The sequence below is a fragment of the Leucopleurus acutus genome (genome assembly GCF_964270905.1).
Source record: "Leucopleurus acutus genome assembly, chromosome: 7".
Classification (NCBI taxonomy): domain Eukaryota; kingdom Metazoa; phylum Chordata; class Mammalia; order Artiodactyla; family Delphinidae; genus Leucopleurus; species Leucopleurus acutus.
Genome location: NC_139150.1, coordinates 7741026 through 7768413, shown reverse-complemented (window position 1 = coordinate 7768413; position 27388 = coordinate 7741026). Strand labels below are relative to the sequence as shown.

Here is a 27388-nt window from a genome sequence, read left to right as displayed (position 1 = left end):
AATAAGCACAAAGTGTTGAATCCTTGTCTTTGGTCTGTAACAGTGAAGATTCCTGTTGGTTAAAACCAACTCGCTACTGTGCCCACCTTCACCATCCTGTTGGCCTTTCTCCACCATCGCTTCTGGTTAAATGACTTGTCCAGGGTCTTACAGAAGCACTACAGGGAGAGATTACATTCTTATAAAAGCCTTTAGTGATGCATTTATGGACGTGGTTAACTTTTTTCCTTTATGTCTTGGATGTATTTTTTTTGCTAGAGTCTCTTCTTTAACCTATATAAGCAGTAAAAATAGGATCTGGTAAATAGTTCTACAGCTAAAAAAAATGCCTTTTCTGAATTGTTTCTAAGTGCTGACGATATAAACCAGTCATTCTTACACAGAATTCTCCCAGCTGCCCTTCACACCCTGAGCAGCTCTGATGTATATTTGCTGAAGGCAGCTGTCCATCCGGTGGGCTTCATGCCTGTGTCTGGGCTCTTCTCTCTGAGGTCCTCCCCCAGGACAGCGTAAGCAGCTGGTGACAGTTCCATTCTCACTCATTCAGATGATCTCAGTTTTAGAGTGTGATCCTGAAGTCAGCTTTAAGAAACCACAAACATTTAGTGTTGCTTTAATAATAAATCTGCTAGTTTGCCTTTTCACGTGGGAGCAGAGAAAGAGCGAATAAGGAAAGCGTGGCTGCCACAAGTGGGCTGAACATGTACCGGTGGTTTGGCTCCCACTGGTCAGTTTTGGGTTGGTTGGGAAATTCTGATTATTTAAGGTGATTGGGTGTTTACATGCCGGCTTCGATACCATATTCTCCCCCTGCCCCCCTTGTCATCTATCTAATCTGAAAGGAGAATCAGGCTCCTATAAGAGCAGAAAAAGAAGAGAAAGTATGCTGTGTTTCTATGTGGTCTCTTGTTTCTACAGATCTTTAATTTATGTGCTACATCTCAAAATCCTATACTTAAAATCAGGTTAATTTTGTACACCCCTAACTTTCTTTTATTTTTTAGAAGTTTATTTATTTAATTTATTTATTATTTTTGGCTGCCTTTGGTCTTCGTTGCTGCATGCAGGCTTTCTCTAGTTGTGGCGAGCAGGGGGCTACTCTTCATTGCGGTGTGTGGGCTTCTCATTGCAGTGGCTTCTCTTGTTGCAGAGAATGGGCTCTAGGCGCACGGGCTTCAGTAGTTGTGGCACGCAGGCTTCAGTAGTTGTGGCTTGCGGGCTCTAGAGCACAGGCTCAGTAGTTGTGACGCACGGGATTAGTTGCTCCGGGGGCTTAGTTGCTCCACGGCATGTGGGATCTTCCCAGACCAGGGCTCTAACTTCTGTTCCCTGCATTGGCAGGCGGATTCTTAACCACTGCACCACCAGGGAAGCCCCTAACTTTCTTTTAGAGAAAAGAAAAAGACATCTTTGTTAGCAGGCATTGACCTTGAACTTGGGACCTCAATGGAGACTGGCTTTTCACCAGGAATAAATAAGCATCCAAGAGACTGTTTTCTCGGTGGGGCACTTCTCTTTTCCACAGTCACAGGAGTCCCCTTCAGGGAGTTTTGGCCAAAGCTAGATTTTCTGGTTTTACTTCCTAAAATGGAAATAGATTAGGGGATTTCACCTTTTTCATTACTGCAGTTTTGTCGTCTTCAGTGCCAAATGAGGCTGGTGCCTGGCTCCTCTTCATTGTCTAATTGTGGGCTGAGTCGAGGGCATGAGGCTGTTTAATAGTCCTGCCTGACACCCTGAAACCACTGCTGCCATGGGACGGCACAGGACAGCACCCAGGATCTAAGTGTTTAAATTCTCCGGTTGATTCATTTCAGAGAAGGATAGTCACCTGCCACAGTGGCGCCTTTGAAATAACAAATCGTTACTACCAACGTATAAAGAGATCCTTCAAGCTCTTTTGCTCCTGTACCATCCGAAAAGGATTTTATTTTTTATTTCATTCTTTTTTTGAAAAAATATTTATTTATTTATTTATTTGACTGCGTCAAGTGTTCGTTGCGGCACACAGGATCTTTGTTGCGGCTCGCAGGCTTAGTTGCCCCACAGCATGTGGGATCTTAGTTCCCTGACCAGGGATCGGACACGCGTCCCCTGCGTAGCAAGGCAGTTTCTCAACCACTGGACCATCAGGGAAGTCCCCGAAAAGGATTTTAAAAAACAGTGTACCCCGTTGCACGTTAAGTTGACATCTGAACATTTTTGTCATAGGTTTAATAGCTGCAGAGGATATAATTTCTGGCATACTGTGTATCTGCCTTAAATGTTTTAGTTTGTCGGTTTGGGTTTTGATCAAAACCTTAGAGTTTTGCAGATTTGACTCATCCAATTTATGGAAAATGCCTTCCATATAACCTATTGGCCAAGCCAGTCTTCATTTTCAAGTCAAATCCATTTGACTCTCTGTCAAATAAAATCTGACTTCATTTTTCAGTTAAAAAAGAAAGTCTTAGTGGTCTTCCCTTTGACAACATCTCTTCTGAATGCTAATTGTAATTCTAAGATAGATAGATGGGTAGTAGGTAGTGAAACTTGTAAACAAGGGACATGGGGAGAGCTCTCTGCCCTGTTATAAGATGCCCTCAGGAATCTGCAGTTGTCCTTTTGTGTGATGTCCCAGGGGCTTTTATACCCTGGGCAATTCATCAGGATAATTTGGAATGGGTTCCCGCCGGGGGTTCATTCCATTAGAATTTGTTTTCTCTGAAAAGTACGGGAGATCTTGTGACACAGTTTTATCCCCAAGTCTCTATTTTCTAGATTCTTGGAAGAGTGGGTTGCTTCTGCAGGTGATTACCCTCAGCTTAACCAGGTTCTGTGGACGTTTATAAGTCTACAGTTACTGGAGCGTTATACTTGCCAGCCCTGTCTCTGGATATGGGTGGTCCCTCATACCCAAGAAAGTTAAGTGAGGTGGAATTGTATTATAGTAATAGCAAAAGAAACTAATGATCTCTACCAGATATTGGTGGTTTAGGCGATGCTGTGGTGTAAGGAAAGAGATGTACTGCATTAACCCACAAGGAGATCAAAGGTGCTTTAAAATAAAAATATTGGCAAAGTATGCAAATTGAACAGATTTTCATTGATCCCTGTCTTAGGTGCTGGTCAAGGGAGATTTTAGGATAAATAAGGCCTGGTCTCTTCCTCGCCTAGTTATTATTTCTTTTCTTCTGCTGACTTTGGGTTTAATTTGTTCTTTTCTGGTTTCTTGTGGTGGAAACTGAGGTCATTGCTTTGATACCTCTCTTTTCTGATGTAGGTATTCCCTTCTAAGTCCTGCTCTGGCTGCATCCCACAAGTTTTGCTGTGTTGTGGTTTCACACCATTCAAAATACTTTCCAATTTCTCTTTTGATTTCTTCTTGAGCATGGGCTCTAGGCACGCGGACTTCAGTAGTTGTGGCACATGGGCTCAGTAGTTGTGGCTCACGGGCTGTAGAGCGCAGGCTCAGTAGTTGTGGCTCATGGGCTTAGTTGCTCCATGGCATGTGGGACCTTCCCAGATCAGGGATCGAACTCATGTCCCCTGCATTGGCAGGTGGATCCTTAACCACTGCGCCACCCGCCACCCGGGAAGTCCGAACTGTCACTTATCTTTGAAAGAGATTTAAATAATAAGGAAAAAGTTCTTTCTATCTACCCACACAATTACCATTTCTAGTGCTCTTCATTCCTTTCATTCCATTCTTCATCTGGTTATCATTTTTCTCTATCTGAAGGATTCCTTTAACATTTCTTGTAATGCAGATCTGCTGGTGGTAAATTCTTTCAGCTTTTGTATGTCTGAAAAGTGTTTATTTTGTCTTCCTTTTGGAAGGTATTTTTCTAGGTATAAAATTCTGGATTAACAGTTTCTGATGGAAAGCCCCCTGTCATTCTTGTTTTTGTTCTTCTGTAAGTAATGGGTCTTTTTCTCAAGGTGTTTTTAAGATTTTCCTTTATATCACTGGTTTTCAGAAATTTAACTGTGATGTGCCTGAGTGTAGTTTTTTGTTTTGTTTTGTTTTGTTTTGATTTTTTTATGCTTGGGGTTTGCTGAGCTTCTTGGATCTGTAGGTTTTAATAAATTTGGAAAAAGTCTGGCCATTATTTCTTTAAATATTTGTTCTGTCCCCACCTCCATGAACTTCAGTTGGGTGTATATTAGTCTATTAGCAGTTCTCCCACAGCTCACTAATGCATTTTTCATTTTTTTGTATTGTTTTATTTTTTCTCTCTGTGTTTCATTTTGTAAAGTTTCTATTGCTGTGTCTTCAAGTTCATTAATCTTTTCTTCTGCATTGTCTAATCTGCTATTAAAACCATCCAGTGTGTTTTTCGTCTCAGACATTGTAGTTTTCTTCTAGAGTATCTGCAATGTCTCTGTTTAACGTTCTTGATCTTTCTTGAGCACGTAGGATACAGTTATGACTTGCAGTATCCTTGTGTACTAATTCTGTCATACACGTGATTTCTGGATCAGTTTCAATGGACTGATTTCTCTTCTCATCATGGGTCATCTTTTCCTGCTTCTTTGCATTAGGCTGTTAATTTTTTATGGGACTTTTATCTTGGATATCTTTGTATTCCTATAAATATTCTTGAGCTTTATCCTGGGATGCAGTTATTCAGAAACAGTTTGACCCTTTCCGAGCCTGCTTTTTTTTTTTTTTTTTTGCGGTACGCGGGCCTCTCACTGTTGTGGCCTCTCCTGTTGCGGAGCAACAGGCTCCGGGGGCGCAGGCTCAGCGGCCATGGCTCACGGGCCCAGCCGCTCCGCGGCACGTGGGATCTTCCCGAACCGGGGCAAGAACCCGCGTCCCCTGCATCGGCAGGCAGACTCCCAACCTCTGCGCCACCAGGGAAGCCCTGAGCCTGCTTTTTAAAGCTTTGTTAGTCAGGCAAGAACAGCATTTAGTCTGGGGCCAGTTTTGCCCCACTATTGAGGCAAAACCCTCTGAGCACCCTTCCGGAACCTTCCTATATTATGAGGTTTTTCCACTCCAGCTGGTGGGAACAGGAACTATTCTTAGCCCTGTGATGCCTTTGGCTGGTTCCTTCCCCACCCACAGGCAGTTTCCTCATACTCACTTGCTCTGATTTTGGGGGGCCCTCAGCAGAGCTCCAGAGCTTGCTCTCTGTGTAGCTCTGTCTTCTCTGGTACTCTGTCCTGCAAACTCTAGCTGTCCTGGCCTCCCAGCTCCTTCTCTTCAACATAGGGAGACTACTGGGCTCTGCTGGGTACCCACTCTCTGTGCCATATCCTGGAAACTCCAGGCAGGAAGCCTGGGCAGTTGAGGGGCTCATGTGTTTAGAAATCTCAGGAATCACTGCCCTTCGTTGCCTAATGTCCAGTGTCTTGAAAATCATTCTCGTATATTTTGCCTTCCTTTTGGAAGGTATTTTTCTAAGTATAAAATTCTGGATTAACAGTTTCTGATGGAAAGCCCCCTGTCATTCTTGTTTTTGTTCTTCTGTAATGGTTCTTTTTCTTAAGGTGCTTTTAAGATTTTCCTTTTTATCACTGGGTTTCAGAAATTTAATTTGTTTTTTCAGAAATTTAAGTTGTTACAGGCAGGAAGGTGAATTGGTTCCATCTTGGCTAGAACTCTATCTTGGCTAGAACCCCCCCACCCCCCGAGTTCATAACTCAGTTCCGTGGTACAGAGTAGTCCATTAAATGAAAAACCAGTAACCTCCTCAATAAGGGATTTATCTCATGTTTGTAGATGGGGGCCTAAAACATCACTATCTCCCCCAACTCACCAGATTTTCAGTGCCTAAAAAAAGATTAATTTTCACTAAAGGATTACTTATTTATATAGGGATTTTTGCTCTGGACTGGCTCTTCTTTAGTATTCAAGCTATTTATTTCTATGAACTCACAATCATTTTCTTTTTATTTATTTATTTATTCATGGCTGTGTTGGGTCTTTGTTGCTGCGCGTGGGCTTTCTCTAGTTGCTACAAGCAGGGGCTACTCTTCGTTGCAGTGTGCAGGCTTCTCATTGCAGTGGCTTCTCTTGTTGTGGAGCATGGGCTTTAGGCGCCTGGGCTTCAGTAGTTGTGGCACGCAGGCTCAGTAGTTGTGGCACATTGGCTTAGTTGCTCCGTGGCATGTGGGATCTTCCTGGACCAGGGCTTGAACCCATGTCCCCTGCATTGGCAGGTGGATTCTTAACTAACATGCCACCAGGGAAGACCCTGAACTCAATCATTTTCTTTTCTTTTTCTTTCTTTTTTTTTTTTGCTGCACCGCACAGCATGTGGGATCTTGGTTTCCCCACCAGGCATCAAACCCATGCCCCTTGCAGTGGAAGCGTGGAGTTTTAACCACTGGATCACCAGGGAAGTCCCTCACAATCATTTTCTAGATAAAATAGCTAATATGTACTATTCTAAGAGCTTTGTACATTATTTCATTTAGTCTTTAACCGACTCTGTGAAGTAATGATACGGTTCTGTTACTATCCTCATTTTGCACATGAGGCTATTAAAGCACAGAGAGGTAAAGTAACTTGATCAAGATCACACAGCCAGTAAGTGATGGCCAGGAGTGAACCTGGGGTCTGGCTCCAAAGACTAGACATTTAATCAACACACAAAACTGCTTCCAGGTAAAGTTGTTCTGTATATCCAGTGAGAGGGCAACTGATGCGGGTTCCTCAGCTTTCAAACAAGCATGCTGCCTTGCTTTCCCTTGTCGTGTTTTCTTTTTAAATTACGGTTGTACGTATGCACACGTGTGTGCCTGGTCATACATGCACATGATTTGGTTTCACCAGATATAAGAGGATATTCAAAGAAAATAAACCTCCCATCTATCTTTCTTCCTTCAAACCCCCAAGTTCCCCCCCACCCCACCCCAAACCGTTTCTTCAATTTTAGTTCGTCTTTCCAGAGAGATTCTTCACGTACACAAGCTTAGAAATAGATGGCAGCAAACGATCCCCTTTCTTCTGCACCTTGCTCTTTTCATCTAACAAGATATTTTCAAGTCATTCCATAATAGTAGGTGTAGAGCTGCCTTCCTCTTTTTTACAGCTGCCTAGGGCTCCATTGTGGTTGTGCATTAATTTATGACCTACTCCCCTTCTAAAGAATTTTACATTGTTTCCAAACCTGTGCTATTGTAAGTCAGGCTGCAAAAAATATCCTTATATTTTATCACACGTATGTATCCCATATATATCACATTTGTATATGTGATTTCCCACATGTGCAAATATATCTGCAGGATAAATCACTAAAAGTGGAATTGCTGTGTCAGAGCGTTTGTGCTTTTGATCTGTTGGTAGCTGTGACTAAATTGCTCTCCAGAGAGATTATACTGATTTACACTCTCATAGCAGCGTGTGAGGGTATATGTTTCTCTATACTCTCCCCAACACAGTCTATTAAACTTTTTTCATGCTGTGTTTGTTTTCAAAATAATGGCTGTGAACACTGTATCAAAGGGTTACCTTTGTGAGGGATGACCCGGCACTGCATTTGTCTGCCAGGAAACTAAGAAACAAATGACCAAAGATTAATTCCCTTTTGTTCATGATCATTGACTCATTTCAGCCCACAGACTTCATCTGTGCCTGGTTCTGGGCACTAGGGGTAGAAAGATCTGCGACTTGGTCCCTGTCCCCAGGAAGTTCATCTTGTAGAGCGAGACTCAGAGAAGTGGCTATGATACGGTGTGCATCGTGTTACACACAGTTGCAGAGAATGGGATAATGGAACAAGGGAAAGTGTTGCTAGATGTCTTAGGAAGTGTTGCCAGGATCTCTTGATTGTGCTAAACTTGATGGGGAATGTCATCCCGGAAACAGCCAGGTGGAGAGAAGGAAGTTGGACTCTTGAGGACCAGCCAGCTCAAGGTGGCTTCTGTGAGGCTGGAAGCTCCTCTGGAGGTTACCGCGGGCACCTCCCTGCAGAACTGCCGGCTGCATGCAGGGAATCGGTCGGCTGTGATTGGAGGGATGTTGCTGGTGGGGATAATGAACTCGGTAGTGTCGGCAGAGGTGATTGGCCGCGCCCTGCTGCAGTGAGAATGCAGGCTGGATGCTCAGGTCCTCACTTGCGTGATGATCATTAATTGAGCGAGGACAGCTGAATAATTGGGAGCTCGAAGTTGCTTCTGCCTCCAGGAGAGGTCTGTTGGGCTATCGCTTTTTTCCTTTTTTCAAAAAGCCAAGCGTTTGATCACCGTCCACCTGCAAAAGTGAGTTTTTATTGAAGAAGCTCCAGCTGCTCTCTCGTTGTCAGCGACCCGGCGGGGCTTTCAGAGTGAGCTGCTTCTCAGGCCAGGCACGACAGCAGCGCTAGCAAATTTGAGAAGGCAGGAAACAGCCACTGCATGCAGAGCTGCCAGCCTTACAACTCCCCAGGCTAGTCGTCCAAGCAGCTGTGTAGCCAGAGACCCTTGGTATTGTGGTCACATCCCTCCTCAAAAGTGAACGGTCACCGTCGTCGACGTGGGGAGGAAGCCGTGATGTTGCAGATGCTGTGGCATTTTCTGTCTAGCTTCTTCCCCAGGGCCAGGTGCCAAGGCTCCAGAGAGGGGAGCGGGAATGAAGTCAGAGGCACCCCGGCTCCGGCGCGGGGAGCCCAGATGCCAAGCTTTTTGGGGAAACAGGACGGAAGGGCTGAGGCCACGGAAAAGAGACCCACCATCTTGCTGGTGGTCGGACCCGCAGAGCAGTTTCCAAAGGTAATGGCAATGTCGAGAGGACCTCCTAGGTTAGGGGCTAGCCTAGGATCATTTTCCTGGAAAAAGCTGGAGTGTGGGGGAGGAAGAGAGGACTTATGAATGAATCCGTTTGGTCCCGGGGGCCTGGGGAGAAGTGTTAGACAATGAAGAAGCCCAGCTCCAGTCCAGAATCTTTCTGTGGTCACTGCAAAAGCTTTATTACCCAATTGTGACCACTTCAGTGCGGCCATTTGAAGAAGGAAGGTTGAATGCAATGGAAGATTTACCTTAGGATTTGTCTCTTTGGCCCCAGAAAGCCATTTGAAAGGCAGGGACAAACAATTACACCGTGTCTTGGTCTTAGCCTGTTTAAACAGCACAGGGAGGACGGAGCTCAGCGGGCAACAGAGCAAACCTTCCAAGGTGAACCCAGCTGCCGGGAGCTGGGGAGGACCAGCCTGCCCTACATCCCAAAGGTCAGACCCTCTGCCTTGGTGGGCAGGGGACCCGTCTTGCCTTTCTTTCTGGGAGAAAGGGAGCGATGAGGCAGAGTGGAGGCTGCAGTCTCAGTGTACGGAGGCCGGCACTCCTCACGGGTCTGCGGGTCTGCTGAGCGCTGGGGCCTTCCGTCCATTTCGTGCCCTGAGCGTGGCTTATGTCATCTGATCCTCACAAGAACCAGGGTAAGTGGTAGCACCCCCATTTCACAGATGAGGAAACTGAGGTGCAGAAAGGTTAAGTAATTTGCCCGGGATTAAACAGTTAAGAAGGGGTAGAGGTGAGATTTCATTTCAGCCTACCTGGAACTTTGCCATGTACTGCCCTCATCTTCCCTTAAGAAAGCCGTTTTTAATGGCACCAGTCGAGTTCTCAGGATTAGAACAGAAAGGCTACTTGGCTGTGATTTCTCCTGCCTGGGGTAGGAGAACCTTGTTCACCTCCTGAGGCTTGGTTATTTTGAATCTTTTCTCCTTTCTCAGGATAAAAATGAACTGGAAAAAGTAAGGAGATTCTGCCCTGTGTGTGGCACGCTGTAGAGTCCAAAAAAGGTTCTGCTGAATTGAGCTACTGCATTTAAGAAATGGACGTTCGTTTTTCCTTTGCTAAGTGGGAGGAACTTTTGATGCAACAACTTTTGCAGTGGTTTCAGGTTAAGCATTGAGGAGAATCCTTAGTCTGTGATGGGCTCATCCGGGGCGACAGGGGTCTCGGCATCTGTACTGTGCCTGAGATGTGACAGGTGTCGCTTTCTACCTTTTGATCATTTTACAGGAGCTCGGAAATGGCCGTGGCGTTATCTATTATGAGGAACTTTTATCTCCAGACCTGCTTGCCTTATGGCCAAGGGCTTAAGGGACTGGCTGGCTCCTTTTAAATTCACCCACTTTTGACTTTAATAATTAACTGCCCCACTTCCCAGACTCACACCGACTGGCAGCTCTTGTCAGCCCTCCCCCTGGGCTGGCCTGGCATCAGGACTGTTCTGAACGGCTTCTTCCCTGGCCTACAGAATCGGGAGCAAGGCGGGCTGAACCTGAGACCCACACCTCTCACTGACACTTCTCCCCAGAAGGGAGATGGATCAGCTGCCTGGGGGTGTGGGGAGCCCCAAGAGGGAGGTGCGTCAGCTGGTTTTGGTTTGAAACAAGCAAGAAAGCGCTTCTGGGCGGTGTGGACCCTTTAAAGGCAGACAAATTAAGAACTGGAAGAGTGTTTCAGCAGCGTGCGTCCTTTTCCAGCACAGCTGCTCTTGAAGGTAGGGGTTGGAGGTTGGGATCGTGGGCCGGTGGGGCCTGGCTCGCCATTTCTCTCCGGCAGACGCTGCCGCAGCCTCGTGGGACCCTCGTAGAGACGTTCACTTTGGGTCTCAGCCTTCTAGGTTTCCCAGTGGCGCTACTTTGTTCGACTCTCATTTCTCTCTTAAATATGTCTGCTGGTGAGTCAGGTTCCGGCCAGCTTTTATTCTCAGAACTGTTCCAGTTTCCCCCCTTATCTTTGTCTTACAGTCGATCTGCAGTTGGAGAAGAAAGCCATTAGTCTGGAGTGGGAGGTGCCCTGAGCGGCATTCAAGCTTTCAAATCCTGAGGGGCCGTCTTCTCAGAAGCTCAGAGAATTTTGCTCATTGTGTGTCTAATTGCCAAGTGCAGGCAGGTTTCATTGGAAACCGGCTCCACTGGGCTGTCATGGCAACCCGATCATCAAATGACACTACGGCTACAGCAGCAAATGAGGCTCGAGGGCCTTACGGGTGGGTGGGGCTAGAATATCTGGATGCTGGCAATATATTAATATTTTTGGCTTGGTCTGAGTCACTGGCGGGGCGGTGGAAATACTGTATGAGCTAATGCCACACTCCCAGAGGTACTCTACCTGCCCTGTTGTTACTCATGGTATTCCGGCACTTACGGGGATCTTTGGCATGAAACAGTGGTAGAACAAGGAAAGCTGGTGGGGTGGGGGCATGTGCAGATCTGAGGGTGAGAAGATGCTTGTGAGAGGAACTGCTACTTAGCAGATTAAGGGAAATCGAATGCCACTGAATTCTAAGGCATCTGGAGTGGCTGCCATTGTTTCTGAGTACTGGTTGTTACAGGAATGGACATTGGAAGAAAGGAAACAAAAGTAGATCTGGGTCACAAAATTAGAACAGGTAAAGATAGCAGAGAAGACGTGTCGATGGCAGGAGTGGGAGAGAGCACTTTACTCGGGCCTCCAGAAGCACCGGGAGCTGGTGTGAAACATCAGGAATGGAGCACAAGCCCTGCTTTATGAACTTTTTTTTTTTTTTTTTGGCCACGCCACGTGACATGCGGGATCTCAGTTCTCCAGCCAGGGATAGAACCCGTGGCCGCTGCAGCGGAAGCGGAGTCCTGTCCGCTGGGCCGCCAGGGAAGTCCTGAGCCCTGCCATATTCGTCTTCCTTATTTGTATTTCTCACGTATGTGTTCAGAGCTGTAACAGATACATTTTTTGTGTGGTTTTTTTTTTAGCTAAGGCTAAAATTACTCCCCCGCATCTGCTGCCTTCCCATGTGAGGTACTGCTCACTGTAATTCTCAGGGTCAGGCTGACAAGTGTTCTTTGGAAGCTGAATTCTGAAATCTCTTTATGGCAGTGTCAGGCTTGGATGCTGTTTTAAGTGGCCATTGTAACAGGAGCCAGGCTCTGGTGAGCCTCCGCCAGCTGGCTCTGGGGCCCGGGCAAACCAGGTGGCCTCTCCTGGTCTGTTTCTTCATCTCGGAGATTCAGAGATGACCCCAGGGCCCCTGTGGGGCCCAGTGTCTGTAATTCCAGGGAGAGAGCATTTGCCTTGGACACCAGGTGCCTGGAGATTGGTTCAACTGAGAAGTAAAGGTTTCTGTGTGACAACAGAGTTCTGCATGACCTATGCAACTCAGGAAGATGGGTGGTTTAAATAAATAAGCAAACGCCAGTTTACGTTTGTCCAATGAAGACATTCTGTTGGACTCAAACACAGTTGCAAAATAGAAATACGTTGGAGCCCTTTAAGATTAACACTGGAATAGAATTAATGTAAGCGTTGTAAAATAATAACATCTTGACAAGCACATGCAGAACTTTTCAGAGAACATTTCCTGGCCCTGTGATACCAGTGGTCTGTAGAGTAATGAGCTCTGTTATAATCAAGGACATTCCATTCTGTTGATTCTAGAAGATAGTTGCCCTTGTTTGATAATGCTTTAATAATTGTTCCTTATATATTGAATGCTGATTTCACTTTCATTTGGTATTGTTTTCAAATCTCTTCTCAGATTTGTCTTGTAAATACATCATACAACTCAGTGGTACCAAAAAAAACCCCTCAATGGTACAATTATGTTTACCAACATTATTTGAAAAACATAGTTTAGTAGGAAAGGAACATCTCCAGTTGAACAACTTATTTATTCAGTCAAAATATTTGCCATTTTGTATTGGAAGGACTGCAGTTGTCATTGAAATGAGACACTTCAACAGATCTGTGTAATTTATTTTCGTTTCAGAAGCAATCGTGAATAATTTTAAAAAGGAAGATCAGCATTTAAAATTCAGCTCTTTTATTTATAAATGTGAACTTCCTTTAAAATAAAAATAATAATACAGTATCTTTCTGAGTTGAGGTGGACAAAATACCCTGAGGACTGATTTGCTGGCACTCGGGAAGCCAAACCTAAGGTATTCATCAAGAGTGGTCGTGTTTGTTTTTTGGGGTCTCAGAGGCCTGCCAAGCACGATTCATTCATTCATTCGGAAACTGCTTATGTCAAGCACCTCCGTGATCAAGGCAAGGGCTCATTCCAGGCAAGGAGGTACAAAGGCCCTGCCTTTAGGACCCCAGCAGTAGAGATAAGATGTACGTAAAAATAGCCGTAAAGCAGAACATTCTGGATTGGGTAGCTTAAGAGACAGCTGAGTATCATGGATTTAGGTGGAGGCTGAGCAGGAATTTGCCTGAATAATCCTGAGCTGCCTCTGGATACCTCATCGGATCCTCCCTAGTGGATGGATGAAACCGCCCAAGACCTGTTTTTACAGACTCACCATCAGATCTCTTTTAGAAGGGCTGAAATATCATATAAGTTATTAAAATCTGTTTCATAATGATGTATATAAGCATCAACATCTTATTTTCAGAACCTTTTTCAAATTCTCAACAAAAAACTTTTTAGTGAATTTAAGAAGTTCCTTTTACTTTGGTGGATCCCCAAATGACATCCATCTGTTTTTAATGCATCCTGGTCGCGAGGTTTCGTCTATATTAGGAAGTGGTGCACTGTAGATGGAACATAGCGAGATGGATTCCTTTTTCATCTCTGTGACGTGGGCTCTTCCTCTGCAGCATGAATCTGACATCTTCCTTGGGAAGGAATGAGGTGGAGGTGGCAGGGTGGCCCTTAAATAAAGGTCAGATCCTGACTCTCCAAGACCTGAAGTTTCCTCTCATTCTCACCTAAAAGGGACATTCTAGGGCAGTGTTGCTCAGTAGAACTTTCTGTGATGATGGAAATAATGTGTGGCCATGCAACCAAGGAAATGAACTCTTAGTTTCATTGAATTTTAGTTTATTTAAAATTGAGGACTTCCCTGGTAGTCTAGTGGTTAAGACTCCACTGTTCAGGGGGCGCAGGTTCGATCCCTGGTCAGGGAACTAAGATCCCACATGCTGTGTGGCGTGGCATAATAAAATAAAAGTATTGAGCAGCGCAGTTGTAGACCAGAAAGCTCTGCTGCACTGAACGTTAGAGTGTCCTGAATGAATGTGGGCTCTGAAGACCACATCTGTGGATCTTAAGTGAGGCCCAGGCTGAGCCCAGATTGGTGCTGCTGAGGAGTGCCCCGGCACCATGACCTGTGGCCTAGAGTGTCCTCTTCCTGCCCCCATCATTTCAGCCTCTCGGTGCTTGTGGGGTCCCCAGGCAAAGCCTACAGGGGAGGGGCTGCTCATGTGCAGGGTGGCCTGGGGAGGGTCACTAGAGCCAGCCAGAGCTGTGCCTGGAAAGCCCTGTGGCCCAGGCAGCTGGCTGAGGGGCAGCTCCCCTGCAAGCGAAAGACCCCTCCCCACCCCCACCGGGGGCTACTTCCAGGACTTCTCCCCCCGCCCCCACCCCCCCCCCCCACCCCCACTGACTTCTACCCTCACGGCGAAACGGGGCCGTTTCAGGTGAGCATTGATTCATTCTCTACCTCCACCCACTTATTTTTCTGCTGGGAATGATTTACCAAGGAGAGAAACCACTGTATTGTGTGACGCGTTTGGGGACCTTGTGGAAAAACAGGCCAAAGGCTGTTTGTTTGGAGGGATTGGCAGCCAGAGGGTGAAGGTTTCTGGGGCAGATCCCAGGGCAGGGCAGAGTGCTCTGCCCGTCTCCGAAGGGTTAACTGGGGAGCAGGTGACGTCAGTCCTGATCTTTATCCCTCTGCACTCGGCCACGCACGCCTCCTTGCCGGGCTCTGTGCTCATTGGCTGTGGGCGGGAGGTACAGTGAGCAGACTTTTTTCAATTAAGTGAAAGGACAGGGTGGAGGCAGCCAATGACAGCTGCGCCCCAGCATACCTTGTGCAAGTGTGCTGGGCCGGGCAGCATTCTCTTGCCTCCACGCCGCCTGAAACAGCTCCCACCAGCATGCTCTGCCTGTGCCTGTACGTGCCCCTCATCGGGGAGGCCCAGACCGAGTTCCAGTACTTCGAGTCCAAGGGGCTTCCCGCCGAGCTGAAGTCCATCTTCAAACTCAGTGTCTTTATCCCCTCCCAGGAGTTCTCCACCTACCGCCAGTGGAAGCAGGTCTGTACCGTGGAAGGCAGCGGGCGTTTCATCAGTGTTGGCTGAGTGAATGGATGAGCTGGTAGAGGGTCCGCCTACCGCAAAGGTCCCCACCATTTCTAAGCGTGCCAGTTTTTTCCCCAGCTGTCGCGTAACTATAGGCAGCTAAAGGGCTATTACGTCATGGGAGTGACCGGCTCTCATGTGACTTCCAAGGAAGGCTGGAATTATAGGGAAGGCGCTTGTGGGAGACGGAAAGGAATTTTCTTGCGGAGGGCGGGGTTCTAAGCAGTGCAGGGCCAGGAAGTGCAGGGGCACAGTCTAGCTGCTTTATCTGAGCTGGGGGGCAGGAGGGGAGGGGAGAGGCCCCTCATTGGAGACCCAGGAGTTGGAACCGTGGCTGCGGAGGCTGGAGGTGACAGGGCTGTGCCCTGGGTGAAACAAACCAACGGGCAGGGGTGAGGGGACCTTCCTAGGCGTCTCTTTGGAGCAGGAGGCAGCAGAAATCATTACTAATTTAAATATGGGGAAACAGCTACAGAGTCTGAGGGGGTCGCCTGCCTCCTAAAGGGACACCCCAACTTCTCCGTTAATCAGATCCTGTGCTATCCCCCCGTGCTCACGATGGCAGTGACGGTCAGATGGTGTGCAGGGGGTGGTGATTTGCATATCCTAGGAAGGAGACCGGACTGAGGTGGAAGCAACGACTTAGAATATTTTGAAATCAGCTGCATGAGCATGTCCTTGAGTTGTCTGTGTCACGGGCACCCACCCAACAAGGCACATGGATCGCGTTGGTGCCAGAGCAACCCAGATACCAGCGAGCTTCGTGCCTAGCGTTCGCCTCCTCTCTAAGTGACGTGCAGGTTCTATTTCCGCTCCTCTCATAAATCTAGGGTGCTTAACCTATATGTAATCTGCATTTTGGTGGAGAGCACAAACGTCTGCAGGAAGTTAACGTAACTCCAGACAGCTGACAGAACACGTGCCAGCCTGTGTCTCCCATTCCAGCCACACCCTCCCTGAGCTGTTCTTTGGATCATGTTAGGTGACACAGTATCTGGAGAGGACCAGCTAGCCAATGGCCCATCAATTTCCAAACCCACTGGCTCAGAAGACTTTGAAACCCACACTGGTTTGTGGAGAGTGACTGTATTTCTTGCTGAGAGAATTGGGCAACACAGGGAGACTCTAACCATTTCCCTTAGGAGATTTTTGGTCCTAGTTTTGGGGTGTTGCTGGGTTGGAGTGACTCATGTATGTTCCCCACCTGCTTGAGATTAACCTTTAGAACGGCAGCAGACACTATACAGAGGTGGCTCTGGAGTCCATCAGGCCTGGCTTGAATCCTACCCACCAACTTCCCTAACTGTGTGACCTTGGATAAATTACTAAACCTCTGTGAGCTTCTGTTTCCTTCTCTGGAAAATGGGGGAAATGATAGTACCCACCTCCCAGGCCTGTTTGCGAGGATTCAGCGGGTCACTAGAGGTAAAGCATTTAGCAGGACCCCGGGCACAGACCAAGTGCTTGTGCTTTTGTGGAAAAGTTCCAGTTGCTGAGCATCGAAAATGGACTGCAGCTGCTGAACAGAGCTCATGCCTAAGGGCAGGCGCAGGTTTTTGGAACCTCACTGCCCAGGAAAGTGTCTTTTAAAGCTTCCTTGGGTCACTGAACTATTCCTAAGTGGAGCTGCCCTGCTTTTCAGTGCCTGGTTAAGGGAGCTGAGGTTGGTTATAGCACCTGGCTCCCCTGAGATCAGAGACAGGCAGCGCCATCATGCACAGGCCCAAGAACAGTTCCCATTGCTCTTACCACTTCTCCATCCTCCAGAGTTCTCTCTGGCAGTATTTCTGCCAAGCAGCCATTGGCAGGGGCCAGCTCTGCCCTGTACCTTTACCCTGGTCGCCCCCAATTGTTCTTGGGCCAGTGCCACTTTTAGGGATAAAAAGAGCAAGCTGCAGAGTTTCTGAGGGAATCTGGAGCTCCAGGGCCACCCCACATTTGGGCAGAGAGCATGTGGGGCTGAGGCCTGGCACCAGGGACAGAGCTGCAGGGGAGCCGGGCAGCTGGCCTGGTGGAAGTACCAAGCCCACCGCTGCCGGCCTCTGTCAGAAGGGCTCCTCTTGCGGCCTCTTTTCCCTCTTTCTCATGAGGGAAACACGGTGGGCCCTTGGCTGGGTTCTGGCCGGCCCTAGGGGATCCAGGTGGTGGCCCTGGGAGTGGAGGAGGGGAAGTGTCTCGGGTCATGGGGCCACCTCTGTTCACAGTTGAGCAGTTGTTTCCTGGGAACGGGACACCACGAGGGACCCGAAAAGCTGAAGGACAAAACCTTACTTTTGTTTTATAGAAAATTGTACAAGCTGGCGACAAAGACCTCGATGGGCAGCTAGACTTTGAAGAGTTTGTCCATTATCTCCAAGATCATGAGAAGAAACTGAGGCTGGTATTCAAGAGTTTGGACAAGAAGAATGATGGTGAGCATTGCCCCCGGGGGCCAGCGGCGGGCCCAGCGGTCCTGGGCCTCTCCACAGGGCTGGCTTCCGGCTCACGGCCTTTGTTGTTCCAGGACGGATCGACGCGCAGGAGATCATGCAGTCCCTGCGGGACCTGGGAGTCAAGATATCTGAACAGCAGGCAGAAAAAATCCTCAAGAGGTGAGTGCGTAGCCGCCCCTGCGTTTGGTTGAACAAAAGTGTGACGAAAGAAGGTTTCTTGGACTCACTCCCTCGTGCTGTTCACTGTATTGACCCTGTTTCCGCGAACTTTGGCTTCTGGTGGTTGGAAGGGATGAATAAGTAACCCCTCCCAGAGAGCAGCTGCTCCCCGGGTTCCTGGTCAGCTCCGGTGGTGGAATCACAGATCACCTGGCGGAGTGCCTGAGCGCCAGCCACCCGCTGAGAGAGAAGACTAGTGGGGGATTTCAGTAGGTGAAAGGCCAGCCCGGTCGTTCAGGGGCAGGGCTCACGTGGCCGCCCTCCACTGTGGGGAACTTCCTCTTAACACAACGCTCAGATGCGCTGCCCCGAAAGGCATCCCGCAGGCCAGGGGTGGTCCTGGGGACTGGCATCATTGCTGTGCTGGGAACTCGCACAGAACAGCCCCAGAGCCACTTCCTGTCCTCCGGAGCCTCCCCAAGTCCCAGGGGCCCGAAGCCGGCTGGCCAGGGACGGCAGCCTCTGGCCCTTGCTCCCCTCCGCGTGGAGGGCGGCCTCGCGCCGTGCCGTGGCATGTGCTTGCGCCACTAACCTCCGCTCAGAGCACTTATTTGTGTTGTTTCTCCTCTCTCCTCTGCATCTTCCTTTGTCTGTCTGTCAGAATACGAACGGGCCACTTCTGGGGCCCTGTCACCTAGTAAGTATCCGTGTCACTCGCGGGACCGCCTCCCTCCTTGACCTCTGTGCCCGATCAGGACGGGGTTCTCGTGGGCCGTCAGATCCCGTTTTTGGACCAGGTGGGATGTGGAGCCACCTGGCCTTTTCTCCTCCGGGGCAGAGGCGCCTTCTGTGGTTTCCTGGTGGCCACGCGCCTGCCCTCGGCTCCCCTGGAGGTGGGAAGCGCGGCTGACAGATGGGGCCTGTTGACAGTTGGGCGACCCACATATTTGTCTTGCAGCATGGACAAGAATGGCACAATGACCATCGACTGGAACGAGTGGCGAGACTATCACCTCCTGCATCCCGTGGAGAACATCCCTGAGATCATCCTGTACTGGAAGCACTCTACGGTGAGCCCCGCGCTCCCGGGGCCGGAAGGTGGTTTCTCCCTCGTCCGTTCATAGGGTCCCCTTTGCCCAGCATCAGCCCCCATCCTGGTGGGGGTTCCCAGCCCACCTCCCCTTCAGTGGTGGGGCTGTCTGCTTCTCTGCCAGCCTTCCACATGCTCCCTCCATCTCCCTCATGCCGGCCAACCTGAACGGCCCGCCCATGCCCCAAACACGGGGCTCCCTCTGCTAGAAACAATGCCCTCCTGTCCCCACGTGCTGCCTGTTCTTCAGGGTCCACTGTAAGCACCCTCTCCCTGAGCCTCCTTGTTCTTCCAAAGCCTCCTGAGGGCTGCTCTGCAGAGATCCAGTAGCAGAGCTGTTCAGTTTCTCCCCCCGGCCACCCCATTTTTTGTGTCATTTCTCTCTATGGCAAAAGAATACCTCCCCACTGCTCTTTCACCCCCGGTCAGAAACACACAGAGCTCTGCACCCTCACTGGTAGTGGCCCCATGGACCCCTCGCCCGCGAGCCCCCTTCACGCGTGAGCGTCCCTTTCTGCTGGTCCTTGCTGAGTATCCCCTGGTGGCAGTCTTATCCATCCTGGACCGTCGACTCCAGAAGAGGAGGCCACAGGTCCTCCTCTGTCTCCCGAGGTGCCCTCAGGGGACGCCTGGCATCTTCGTTGGCTGAAATTAGGTGGACGCTCTGCGGGTAGGAGCCGCTGCCCCGTGGGTCTGGCCTGCAGCCCCAAGGTTGGAGCAGAGCTGGCTCTGCCTGCCGAGCCGGGAGGCCGCCTGGGAGAGAGGGCATTGCACGGGCAGCACAACCTCTCGTGTTTGCAGAAGTCTTGCATAATGTTCTGCCAACGTGATCCGGTTACACATCAGGTTTCAGAAGCATTTTTATCCCTGACTTGATCCTTCCAGTACAGCCAACCTGGTGATCCTCAGCTGCAGTGCCTTTGTCAGCTGTTCTTGCAGGAGCCCCTGGCAGTGTCCCGAAGGGCTGTCCGCATGGTTTTCTACCTGCGTTCTTCCAGCTGTGCTCTCAGTTCTAACCTGGGCCTCTCCAAAGCCACAGACAGCTCAGAGCTTTGCTGCCTCCACATAGCGACGGGGTAGGGGGTCCATTCTAGGCGGCAGAAGGCTGTGGACCTAGCTGTCTGCCGGCAGTTCTGCCACAAGCGTCGGGAGCCTGCTAGATTTATCGTTGTTGGTCTTCCTCACAGATCTTTGATGTGGGTGAGAATCTGACGGTCCCCGATGAGTTCACAGTGGAGGAGAGGCAGACGGGGATGTGGTGGAGACACCTGGTGGCTGGCGGTGGGGCGGGGGCCGTATCGAGAACCTGCACGGCCCCCCTGGACAGACTCAAGGTGCTCATGCAGGTACGCAGGAAAACAGGCCCCAAGCCACCTGGTTTCCACCTTGGGTTTCTTTGGTGGGTTGGTTTCCCCTCCCTTATCTGGGGCCCTGCTTTGGGCCCATACTTTCCTGACCCAGTAAATCAGATTGGAATTATTGCTCAGACAAGGATGACATTAGATCCTGGCCTAGGTGGCCTTTTGCACATTAGATCCTGGCCTAGGTGGCCTGATCTAATTTTATCTGAGGCCCTTAAGCCAGGAGTCACATTACAGGGCCATACCGGAGGCAGATGACCCCAGTGAGAACTGGGGTGTGGCAGGAACCTGTTTCCTTAGGCGCATCTTACATAGGTCACCACGTGGGGGGGCCGTGCGAACAGATCCTCACCTGGCCTGGACACCATTCCCTTGGCTGGGCACCCAGCTCCACGTCCACAGGGCAGGTTCAGCTCATGCTGAACCCAAGTCAGGAGCAAGGTTGTGAAATCGAGCTGCCTGAGGACACACCAGTGGACTCCAGTGTCTTTTGGACAGTGGCCAGTCACCCCCTTGTCCCCTGACTTGCGTCCTGGCACTTTTAGTGCCAGGAACCCTGCTCAGAAAAGGTGTCATCCTTTCCTTACCCCCTCAGCGCCTCCTGGGCCTACCTCGGTTTGAGGTCTATGGATGGAAGAATGAGAACTCCCTTCTGGTGCTGAATCAGGGAGGCGAGTGGTTCAGGGAGAGGAGCCCTGGGCCTGGGACCCGACCCGGGGTCCCACTGTCCCAGCTGGGTGACCTCAGGCGAGTCACTCCAGCCCCAGGACTTCTACTGCTCTGGAAACTAAGGGGTTCGAACAAATTGCCTCATCAGTGTGTTTTTCTTAGCCAAATCCCCAGGAATGCTGTAGAGATTAAAAACTGTCCTTGGGTGAAACGACAAAATGCCAGGGAGGTGCTTTAAATTAATGGGCGTGGGGGAGGGGGAGCAGGGGGAGGGGGTGGGGGGCATCAGTTGGCTGGTTTGATGATGGTTGAAGCTCATTATGGGTTCATGGAAGCTCATTATGTAATCCTCTATACTTTTATATATGTTTGAAAATTTTCCATAATAAAAAGCTCAATTTTTTTTTTTTTTTTAATTTATTTTTTGGCTGCGTTGGGTCTTCGTTGCTGGGCGCGGGCTTTCTCTAGTTGCAGTGAGCGGGGGCTACTCTTTGTTGCGGTGCGCGGGCTTCTCACTGCAGTGGCTTCTCTTGTTGCGGAGCCCGTGCTCTAGGCGTGCGGGCTTCAGTAGTTGTAGCACACAGGCTCAGTAGTTGTGGCTCACGGGCTTAGTTGCTCCGCGGCATGTGGGATCTTCCCAGACCAGGGCTGGAACCCATGGCCCCTGCCTTGGCCACCAGGGAAGTCCAAAAAGCTCAACTTTGGGCTTCCCTGGTGGCGCAGTGGTTGAGAGTCCGCCTGCCGATGCAAGGGACGTGGGTTCGTGCCCCGGTCCGGGAGGATCCCATATGCCGCGGAGCGGCTAGGCCCGTGAGCCAGGGCCACTGAGCCTGCGTGTCCGGAGCCTGTGCTCCGCAATGGGAGAGGCCACAACAGCAAAAAACAAAAAACAAAAAGCTCAACTTTTTTTAAAGCAGTCCTTGTGGAGGTGTTTAGCATGGGGTTGGCACCAGCAGGTGCACAGCAGAATCTAGTGGGACCTGGAGCAGCCACGTTAGACTCTCAGGGTACCGAGCTGGCCTCAGAGTGCCATGAGGGCGGAGCCTGCCTGCCGTCGATCTTGGCTCTTTGTCAGGCAGCGGTGGCCCTGTGGCCGCTGAGCTCCTTCTGACCGCTTGTCCTTCCCCACCCAGGTCCACGCCTCCCGCAGCAACAACATGTGCATCGTGGGTGGCTTCACCCAGATGATTCGAGAAGGAGGGGCCAAATCACTCTGGCGCGGCAATGGCATCAACGTCCTCAAAATTGCCCCCGAGTCGGCCATCAAGTTCATGGCCTATGAACAGGTGAGGACCCAGCTCCCCAGGGAGAGTCGCCCATCAGCAGCTGCTTCCTGAGCTTCCCCTGGAATGAGGTCCCTGCCCTGTTGATTCCCTGGAACCTGGAACCAGTCCTTGTACCTGAGGGACAGCAGGGCTAGGTGGGGGGTGGGAAGGCCTGAGCCTGACCCCAGCTCTGCCAGCAACCAGTTCCACGGGGGGCCAGTTCCTTCCATTTCTGGGCAGCATCAAAAGTGCCAGGGATACCAGGTCTTGGCTAAAGCTGACAGGCTCCGGGAGGAAGGGCGGGGCAGGAGCAGGTATGCTGGTCTCTGGGGGGGTATCAGTCTGTTTGCTCCCTGTTCCAGATCAAGCGTCTCGTTGGGAGCGACCAGGAGACTCTGAGGATTCACGAGAGGCTTGTGGCAGGGTCCTTGGCGGGGGCCATCGCCCAGAGCAGCATCTACCCGATGGAGGTGAGGGCCACGGTGGTCCTGGGGCGGGCCGTGTGCGTGGAGGTGAGGGTGCGGAGTGGGCTGGGCTCACACTTCCGTCACTTCCGTTGGGCTCTGCAGGTCCTGAAGACCCGGATGGCCCTGCGCAAAACAGGCCAGTACTCGGGCATGCTGGACTGCGCCAGGAAGATCCTGGCCAGAGAGGGCATGGCCGCCTTCTACAAAGGCTATGTTCCCAACATGCTGGGGATCATCCCCTACGCTGGGATAGACCTGGCCGTCTACGAGGTGAGGCCCTAGAGGACTCAGGCCCCTTGAGCAGCAGGAGAGATTCAGAAACCCCCTCCTGGCCATGTGTCACCCCTCCACCCCGCTTTGTCTCCTTCCAGACTCACCTGTCCATTGCAGGGGTGTCCTAGGAGTCACACTGCCTGCCCCTGGCAGCCCCCAGGTTCTGTACCCCCAGGGGCTTGGCAGGCAGATCTACAGAGCACGATGCCCTGGGGGCTTCCTGGGCCCCCAGCAGACTCCGGAGCACAGGAGTCCGGCTCTCGGGGGAGGGAAGGGAGGGGCTGCCCCTGCGGCATCCCCATCCTATCCAGAAATCCCCAGTGACAGCAGAAACAAAGGTCAGGCAGGCCGGGAGCCCAGCCAGCCCCGGGCTGGCCCAGGCCAAGTGAATCAGGTTACAGTGGCCTCGCGGATCCCATGTGATGGGGCAACGCCTCCTGTGTGGATCCGGTAACTGTCCCCTCAGCGCCCCAGTCTCTCACTGCCTCACAAGCCCTTTCTTCCTGGGGCCTGCAGGCCCTTTGGCTCATCCCCGCCCCCCTCTGCCCTTTCAGACACTCAAGAATGCCTGGCTGCAGCGCTATGCGGTGAACAGTGCAGACCCCGGCGTGTTTGTGCTCCTGGCCTGTGGCACCATGTCCAGCACCTGTGGCCAGCTGGCCAGCTACCCACTGGCCCTGGTCAGGACCCGGATGCAGGCCCAAGGTAAGGCTGGTCTTAGGCCAGTCAGTCCCCAGGGGCCCGTCTCCCCGGGCAGGTTGGGACGTAGGGAGGGGCCGGCGAAAGGCCCCTGACGGGCGACCTCGCTCCCTGCAGCCTCCATTGAGGGCGCCCCGGAGGTGACCATGAGCAGCCTCTTCAGACAGATCCTGCGGACCGAGGGGGCCTTCGGCCTGTACCGGGGGCTGGCCCCCAACTTCATGAAGGTGATTCCGGCCGTGAGCATCAGCTACGTGGTGTACGAGAACCTGAAGATCACCCTGGGCGTGCGGTCGCGGTGACGGGAGGGAGGCCAGCCTGCCCGCGGACTCGCTGATCCTGGGCCTGCAGCCCCGGGATGTGGAGCCATCTCATTCTGTGAATGTGCCAACACTAAGCTGACTTAAGCCAAGCTGTGAAGACCCTGGGACGCACCTGCATGGGTGGGGGCAGAGCCGGCAGGCCCGCTGGGTCTGTCCTGCTGACCCTGGCTGACCCTCGGGTCCATTCCAGGGAAGACCTGTGGGTGTTCCTCAGGGTCCAGGGCTCAGCAGGACACAGGCTCGCGTGCGTGGGGACAGGACATTTCCTGTGCTGCCTGCCGAATAGCTGGGCTGGGAGGCTGGCTTAGTTCTTCCATCGCGTCCTCGCAGCCAGACCATTGGCGCGGGGCACCTTCGGGCCTGCTGAGCGTCCTCCCCGGGCCCACCTTGCTTCCTTCCTTGCTGCTGTTTTAAATGGTAGGAGGAGGGCCCGCAGCCCACTCCCCCCGCCACGCTGCTCCTCCGCCCAGTCCGTGGGGAAGGGTGGTTCTACCTGACCTAAGCCCGACTTCCCAACCGGCAGCGCAGCCACTGGCAGGGAAGAGGGAGGAGTCTGGCTTCTGAGCTGCCCCGCAGACGGGCACCTGGATGCCCATGTGCGTGACGAGGGCAAGGCTGCCTGGCGTCCTGGCGCATGGCTTCCTGGGTCCTGGGGCCCAGAGGGCCTCTGCTCCCTGCTGCTGGGGGGCTCGTGGGGCAGGACTGGCACCAGCTCAGAACTAACTCCCTCTCCCTTCCCGCCGGCATGAGGGCAGTGGGCATTGTGTTGAAGCAGGAAGGGCAGTTTCTGCCCTGAGTCTGCACGCCCTGGTGAGAGAAGGAAAAGGTGTTCAAGGCCTTAATTATGTATTGTTGGAAAAAGGGTTTTGTTCAGAAAGACAAGCCGGACAAATGTACAAGTTCTGCTCTTCCAGGGAGAAGACAAAGAGAGCCAGTGGCTCAGCCGACCGCATTAAAGTCTGTTTCTGACGCCCCGGGGATTCGTGTCCAATCCCAACTGGGGCAAAGTGGGACCAGCCTCACATTCCACTGACGCAACGTATCACACTGCTGGGAGCCTATTTATTTTGTATTTATTTGAACAGAGTTATGTCCTAACTATTTTTATAGATGTGTTTAATTAATAGCCTGTCATTTTCAAGTTCATTTTTTATTCATATTTATGTTCCTGGTTGACTGCACCTTCCTAACACCTGTGAGGTGGGGGGGGAGGAGGAAGGAGGGGGCCGTGGCAGTGACCCTTCTCGCTGCTGCACCATGTCTGTCCAAAGAAATTTCTTTCGGAACTGGCGACAGAAGAAAGGCAAGAAGGCAGAAGGGCCCTGATCACGGAGAGACGGTCCTTCGGCGGGTCAGGGCAGGGCCAGCACCTAGGAAGCCTTAGGATCTGAGGGTTTGATCAGAGGCCAGGAAGAGTGGGGGGAATCTCAACCCTGTTCAGGATGGAAGTCCAAATCATTTCTTAGACTGGGAGGGATTTCTTTATTCACCCTTTTGGAAAGACAAGGCAGTGAGGTGCCTACCACTGTGAGTTTGGGGTGGGGGCCAGAGGAGAGGGCGGCCGGCTCCCCCCCGTACCTGTGAAGCGGGCTTCCTCTGTCCTGGGCCCCCCGCTACCCCTGCTCAGTAATGCTGGTCAGCGTGCAACTGCACAGCCACACTTCCATTCACCAGAACGGCCTGATGAGGACAATTTAAATAGGATGCAAAGATCAATGCAAGATTTATTGTTATATATAAATAGAGTTATAACTGGAATTGGTGACAAAGCAAATTAAGAAAGAATTGGAAGTTGTCATTTAAAACAGCCTTCTAATAAAGTTGTTTCAGAGCTGATGATGGAGCCGTGGTTTTCCTGACCTGGGCTTGGGCAGCATGGGGCTGTTTACATGTTAGAATACAAATCCCTTTTTCTCATGAGAGAACGTGAGAAAGCTACCCCTCAGAGTAGCTACCCGCTCCGGGCTTCTGGACGCACCCCCTCTTTAGAATGGATGGTCATTGTATTTGGGGTGCTCTGACAGGTCTCCAGTGCCCCAGGAGATAGTGAGTCTGGTCCTTCCTCAGCCCTCAGCTGATTCAGCCCATGTCGAGCCGAGCGGATCCCTTGTCTCCTGCTTGAAGCACCTCCAGACACCACTGTGCCTCTCTTCACTTCACCGGGTGCCCCTCCCCAGCCTCAGATTTGGTTCCTGCCCATCCTTCTGACGTAGAGATGCTGGAGGGCCCCCCTGGACATTCTTTATTCGCTTTCTGGGAACAGGGAATGTGTCTGCAGTTGTACCTCTAGCAGTGCCCAGTGCACAGAGTGCTCAATGAAATGTTCATTAAATAACTTGACACCCCCGTCCCCATCCCCCCACTGACAGCCCTTGGTGCCACTGGCTGGTGGGGCACTGTATGAAGCAGCCTGGGGAACGTGCCAGGGGGCTCTGGCATTCAGAGGCTGTAGGGAGACACAGAAGTGTGCCCTTGCGTGAAATGCATATACCACTTGTGCTGGGTTGAACAGTGTCTCCCCAGAATTCTTGTCCACTGGGAAGCTCAGACGTTGCTTGATTTGGAAGTAGGGTTTTTGCAGATGTAATCAAGTCAAGATGGGGTCATCCTGGGTGAGGGTGGGCCCTAAGTCCAATGACTGGTGTCTTTATAAAAGAGGGAAATCTGGACAGGCAAGAGAGCGCCACGCAGGGAGAAGGCCACGTGAGGACAGAGGCAGAGGTTGGAGTGATGCATCGACATGTCAGAAAATGCCAAGGATGGGACTTCCCTCGTGGTCCAGTGATTAAGACTCCATGCTTCCACTGCAGGGGGTGCGGGTTCGAGCCCTGGTCAGGGAACTAAGACCCTGCAAGCCTCGGGTGCGGCCAAAAAAAATAGGATTGCAGGCAGCCACCTGAGGCGAGGGGAGAGGCAGGAACGATTTCTCGCTCAGACCCTCCAGAAGGAACCAACCCTGCTGGCACCTGGATTTCTGGCTTCTGGCCTCCTGAACTGTGAGAGAATTCATTTCTATTGTTTGCGGCCATCCAAGTTCATGGTGATTTGTTATGGCAGCCACAGGAGACAAATATGCCACTTGCGTCAGCTTGTTACCAGGGTAACGGGCATAAACCATTTCCCAACCATTGGTTGGGTCTTGTCAAGTTGGTCGTCCCCGCCCGCCCCCGTCCAGGCTTCTCCTTGGGACGGTGGCCGGGTCCCAGGTTCCCAGGTCCTCAGTTCCTTCCAGCTGAGAGTGGGGCTTCTCCAGCACAGAAGTTAATTTTGGGAGGTGCTCTGAGGTGGGTGACACTCGATGTGTCACCAAGCCAGCCTCCCTCCTTTGTTCCTTCATCCCTCCTTCCAGTCTTTAATTGAAGGTCACTTTCTTCCAGAGGCTGTCGCTGGCCACCCTGCTTCCTGTGGCAGCCCTGTTCCACGCCGTTCGTTCTTCTCCCTTGCACTTCTCCCCGCTAACTAGAGGGTGGGAGTACCGGCTGGCTTTCTCACTGCTGTTCCCAGTAGGTGCCCGGCACCCACTACATGCTTAATGAATAGTTACTAATCGGATAAAACCCATCCAAATGTTCTATGGTGTGGGAAGCAGAACTATACCCCCTCCCAAAGACAGCCACGTCGTAACCCCCACCACCTGTGAATTAGGTGGCATGGCGAAGGCT

At 51.2% G+C, this 27388-nt stretch overlaps 1 protein-coding gene across 6 annotated transcripts in view; it reads left to right on the top strand.

Annotated features, from left to right (window-relative positions):
- SLC25A25 (solute carrier family 25 member 25) overlaps window positions 1-24418 on the top strand; it is a 31904-nt gene extending 7486 nt beyond the window's left edge. The window contains exons 1-11 of one of the 6 annotated variants that reach the window (XM_082842505.1): window positions 10182-10417; window positions 17273-17399; window positions 17492-17579; window positions 18241-18276; window positions 18538-18649; window positions 19857-20015; window positions 21833-21985; window positions 22327-22434; window positions 22534-22701; window positions 23259-23409; window positions 23521-24418. In XM_082842505.1, the coding sequence (XP_082698631.1) occupies window positions 17515-17579; window positions 18241-18276; window positions 18538-18649; window positions 19857-20015; window positions 21833-21985; window positions 22327-22434; window positions 22534-22701; window positions 23259-23409; window positions 23521-23705 (1137 nt within the window). In that variant the 5' untranslated portion in view covers window positions 10182-10417; window positions 17273-17399; window positions 17492-17514 and the 3' untranslated portion in view covers window positions 23706-24418. Of the gene's footprint in view, window positions 1-10181; window positions 10418-14395; window positions 14944-17272; window positions 17400-17491; window positions 17580-18240; window positions 18277-18537; window positions 18650-19856; window positions 20016-21832; window positions 21986-22326; window positions 22435-22533; window positions 22702-23258; window positions 23410-23520 lie in introns of those variants that run through there. The other 5 variants (XM_082842503.1, XM_082842501.1, XM_082842506.1 and 2 more) reach the window with 5 other exon arrangements.
- Window positions 24419-27388: the final 2970 nt, after the last annotated feature.